This window comes from Mandrillus leucophaeus, unplaced genomic scaffold (assembly GCF_000951045.1).
Source record: "Mandrillus leucophaeus isolate KB7577 unplaced genomic scaffold, Mleu.le_1.0 Scaffold213, whole genome shotgun sequence".
Taxonomy (NCBI): domain Eukaryota; kingdom Metazoa; phylum Chordata; class Mammalia; order Primates; family Cercopithecidae; genus Mandrillus; species Mandrillus leucophaeus.
The window spans coordinates 1,081,470-1,086,188 of record NW_012102177.1 but is presented as its reverse complement, the minus strand read 5'-3'; the positions used below and the strand labels follow the sequence as shown (position 1 = coordinate 1,086,188).

General features: G+C 57.5%; 1 protein-coding gene across 1 annotated transcript in view; it reads right to left on the bottom strand.

Annotated features, from left to right (window-relative positions):
- Positions 1-539: 539 nt before the first annotated feature.
- The window catches only part of PROC (protein C (inactivator of coagulation factors Va and VIIIa)), a 17,187-nt gene continuing 13,007 nt past the window's right edge, over positions 540-4,719 (bottom strand). The window contains exons 4-8 of the mRNA XM_011980507.1: positions 4,563-4,698; positions 4,128-4,241; positions 3,355-3,578; positions 2,383-2,500; positions 540-1,435 (exon numbers count right to left, since the gene is read on the bottom strand). Coding sequence (XP_011835897.1) covers positions 846-1,435; positions 2,383-2,500; positions 3,355-3,578; positions 4,128-4,241; positions 4,563-4,698 — 1,182 coding nt within the window. The 3' untranslated portion in view covers positions 540-845. The remainder of the gene's footprint in view (positions 1,436-2,382; positions 2,501-3,354; positions 3,579-4,127; positions 4,242-4,562; positions 4,699-4,719) is intronic.

The window sequence follows — 4,719 nt, the reverse complement described above, 5'->3', positions numbered from 1 at the left end:
GGCTGATTGTGGGCTTTAGATGAATTTTCTCAGCTTTATCTCACCACCATTCATTTTCATCAGGTACTTCATGATTTCAAATCAGAGCATCCTTGACTTATTTCTGTCTCATGCAATTAGGCCCATGAGGCCAGGTTAAGCCAGAGCCTCTTTCTTACTGCTGTTCGTGATGGTGTAACATTGTTCTGAAACAGCTTCCCCCCGCGACACTGTGCGCTCGTTCTGGGCTGAACCAACACTTCCTGGGTCTCTGGCTGCTTCCCCACAGAGCTAATGGTGGCCTCCGCACCGAGCACCGTGGAAACCGCTGTCCTCCAGGACAGTGGAGAACAGAAAAAAGCACCTGGGTTTTGGAGTCAGACCTAGATTTAAATCCTGGCTCCACCATGTAAACCTTTCAGACCCCTCAGTTTCCTCCTCTGTGATATGAGCTAAACGTATCTACCTCATAGCTGGGCTTGCTGGAAAGCTGGTCAAGCCTCCCCTGCAGCATCCCCGGCTTGCACAGGCTCTTCCCAAAGCCCTGTGAAAGGCTCTAGTGGCTTTGTGGTTGTGTTTTTTGTTCTTTTTCATAAACAGAGTATCCCCCCCAACACACACAGCTTTAGACCCTGCCAAACTTGGATCTGCTCCCCCCCCCCCCCCCACAGAGTTGCTCTGGGAGTTAAGATTCTATTTATAAGGCATGTGACATATAATAGGTGCTCAATAACTGGTACTTCCCTCCAGAAGTGCCCAGAAGAGGGATGGAAGGACAGACAGAACAGCAGGCGGTATGCTTGTTACATGACCCTTTAATGTCGCATCCATCGCCATGCAAAAGCCCAACCCCGCAGGGAGGGTCGCTATGGTGCCCGGCTCTTGGCGAGGGCTTCCTTGTCTCTGATGTGCCCGTGGATCCAGTCCAGGTAGCGGCTGACTTTGGTGTAAACGCCGTAGTTGTGAAGGAGCCCACAGCCCTCACCCCAGCTCACCAGGCCCACCAGGAACCAGGTGCCATGGAAGGAGGCGACCATGGGCCCCCCACTGTCGCCCTCGCAGGCGTCCTGCCGGTCCCCGAGGATGCCCGCACACAGCATGTTCTCAGACACCATGTTGCTCATGACCTCGCTGCACTCATTGCGCGGGACCACGGGAATCTTGATGAAGTTGAGGATGAAGGTGCGGTTTCTCTTGGCCTCCTTCTCTCGGCTGCTGTGGTAGCCCCAGCCCGTCACGAGGGTCTCCTGGCCGGCCTGAGTGAGCTCACGCTCTGCAAGGCCGCTGTCCGGGAGACAGATGGGCACGATGGTCTGCGAGAGGGTGGCGGGCTGGGCCAGGCGCAGCAGCGCGATGTCATTGTCAGTGGTGCTCTTGGTGTAGTTGGGGTGGATGAAGACCTCCTCGATGTCCAGGTCCAGCTCCCACTTCTCCCAGCGCCGCAGGTCATACTCTCCTGCAGGGCAGAGGGCCCGGTCAGAATGGGCTGCGGGGAACCTCTCCCCAGCGGCACTTTCCCGAGGCCCACCCACTGCTGTGCCCATGCAGGCCTGGGCAGAGGGCCTGAAGAAGGTCCACCCGGAGACTCTGCACCCACACGTCCCAGGTGCTGTCGGGGAGCCACCTGTCTATGCCACGGATCCCTATCAACGGTGACTTTTCCTGCCACAAGGAGTGGCCAACGGATGTCAATCTCGAAGTGGCAGGAGGCTGGTCCGTTTTCGGGAGTCATGGAGCCGTGAGACCAGAGAAGGAATGGGCAGCAGGGAAGCCCGAGGCCCCTGGAAACCGCGGACACAGACCAGAGCCACAAAGGAACGTGGAGCAAAGGTAGCTGGAGAGACCCCGGGGGCAGTGAGACCCAGAGAGGAGGACCCCCAGAACACGGCACTGCCAGGGAGGACAGGGCTGGGTCCCACCTGGGAGAGAAGGTCCTCTCAGTCCAGACCGATGGTTCCTGGGAAAGAGCACCTGGGAATTCTAAGCCAAGCCCCACGGGGGGCCACTGGCCATAGATTATGCTGTAGGAAATGTGAATTTGGTCTTTCTCAATATGCTTTTTCTTCTTTTTGGCATAAAGAGTTGAGCCAGACCCCTCCCCCCCCCCGAAGAAACTGCCATAGATCAGGGCCAATGCATAGGTGCCCCCAGCCTGCTAGGGAAGCAGCCTGTGGCTTTGGCAGACGCTAGGCACCAGAGAACCCCCTACTGCAAAATCCCAGCTGTCACAGGGGTGGGCAGGGTGGGGGCACCTAGGCCTCTTCCCCCCAAACACCTTCTGTGGAGCTCAAGAAGCCTCTTGCTTAAGCACCTGGGGAGCGGGGTCCCCCAAATCTGAACAACCTGCCTGGTCCCCCTACCCAGGCCTCTGGCAGCCCCCTCCTGCCTGGCTCCAGCCCATACCAAGCCTGACAAGGAGCTTCTTGGAGTCCTCCATGCAGTGGGCCGCTGTCAGCACCCAGGACGGGTGGATGAGCACTGCCCCGCAGGCCAGCTTCTTCTTTGAGTCCAGCAGGACCACCTGGAATGGGGTGGGGTGATGACGTCACAGGGCTGCCTCCTGACAGCCTCCAGTCCAGGGCACCTGGGTCTCATATGCACTTTCCTGGGTTCCCTGGTCACATAGGCACAGGCTTAGGCCCTTTCTGGTATTTTCTATTTTTGCCCGTTTTACAGAGTTAGCCTGTCCCAGGGTGTCTTCTGACTTTGCCCATGCTGTTCCTGTACCGTTCATACTGTTCCAGTCACCCTGAGCCACACCCAACATCGCCCCGCGAGCTCTCATCCTTAGAGGCTTGGCCAGGCTTTGTGTCTTCCAGGAAGACTTTGTGGCCCCCAGGTTGCCTGGATGTTCCCCCTGGGCCTCCCTCAGCCCCTGTCTCGCAGGGCCGTCCTGGCTCTGGTGCCACTGGGCTGCCCGGTCTTGGGGGTCCTGACCCTCGCAGAGTCTGAGTTCCCAGGGCCAATACCCCCATTTGTTGGTTTCCATCTCCCCCATGCCTGGCAGAGAGGGGAACCCAGTAAGTGTCAGTTCCCATGTGGAACTGGAGGTGTCCTCAGGCCCAGCCCTTCCTCCAGCCTTCTCCCATCAGCAGGGCTCCTGCCTAAAATCCCACCAGCACAGCAGCGTCTTTCCAGCTCCTTTTAAAAACGGTAACCCTCCCTCCTGCAGACCCCTCCATCCCCCTCCCCTCACCCGCCCTGGCTGCTCCTCTCCCCTCAGGTTGTGTCCATCTTTCCCTGAAGCATCCCCCACCTTTATCATCCCCTGCAAGCAACTGCAGTGCTTCCCTCCCGGTCTCTGCACAGCTGCCAGGATGGGCTTAGTGACCCCAGACCCAGTGCGTGAGCAGCCAGTGCTGCCTCGCCTCCCACCTGCCAGGGGCTGTCTCCCCGCCTGGTCATCTTCCCATCAATGAGCCGCGGATCTACTTGGTCTTCTTGGTCTTCTGTGTCTCGTCGTTTCAGGTGACTGCGCTTCTTCTCTATCCGCCTCCATGGCCTCCCGCAAGGGAACTTCACTGAGGCAGGCAGAGGCGGTGAGGGGCCTGCGAGGCACTCCTCCCGAGATTGCCCTCCTGTCTTGGTCCTCCTCCTGCCTGCAGGCCACTTTGCCACAGTGCAGGGTTCAAGGAACCAATGACACTTAGACCACTCCATTAACATTGGCTATAAACCCCTCCAGGCAGTCAGTCAGTCAGTCAACAAACAGTGCCACCGAATGGCAAGTCAGACCAGGCGGCATCACCCGCCGGCTGTGTGTCCTTACATAGGTGGTTAAACTTCTTGAAGGCTCATTGTACCCCAGGGCTGTTGGGGGTGATCCCTGAGATACAAACTACAAACCCCCTCCAGTCAGTCAGTCAGTCAGTCAACAAACATTACCGCCCAATGGCAAGAGTCAGGTCAGGCAGCATCGCCCACTGGCTGTGTCTCTTTACATAGGTGGTTAAAATTCTTGAAGGCTCATTGTACCCCAGGGCTGTTGGGGGTGGTCCCTGGGATTAGTAAGGCTTTATGCTGGGATGCTGCCGAGCTCCTCACAGAGGAAAGGAATTATAGGGAGAAGGAGGTGAGCATTCTTGGAGAGCCCTTACAGTAGGCTGGGCATGTTTGTGAAGCCTCCCTGCCAAGAAGAGAGTGCATACACCATGGAGAACTGAAGGCTGAAAGGTAGGCCCGACTCTGCTCAAAATGGGCCTTGAATGCCAAGTCCAGATATCTAGACTTAAAGGGGCAATGGGACGCCGTCAGCAGGGGAGCTGCATAATGACAAGAGAATGGAGAGGACACAACAGCAACACGATTCCAGAAGCTGACAGCAGAGAGATGGATGCAGTCAGTGACTTGGCAGACTGGAAAGCAAAAATCTCAGCCCGTGATGGGCTGAGGAGAACCACAGGAGGCTGTGGGGCTGCCGGGAAGGCAGTGCAGGTGGGAGGGCATGTTGAGAGTTTGTAAGAGAAATTGAGAGCCCTCCTCACTGACTTGACTCCCCTCTCCCTGCCTGCAGAAGGTGAACCAGTAACTCTGACTAGGCACTCCAGGCCTCGCCTCAGGAAGGAGTGCGGCTCTTGGCTGACCACAGGGAGTCACGCAAATGTTCACAGCCTGCGCAGGCGCCAGCTCCCCTGCCCCACCCTGCTCCGAGGGGCCGAACAGCATGGGTGAGCATCCTCCGTCCTTCAAGAGCTTGGAGGAATCCTCTTGGAAAGCAGCCTAAAAGGAAAGCCCTCGGCC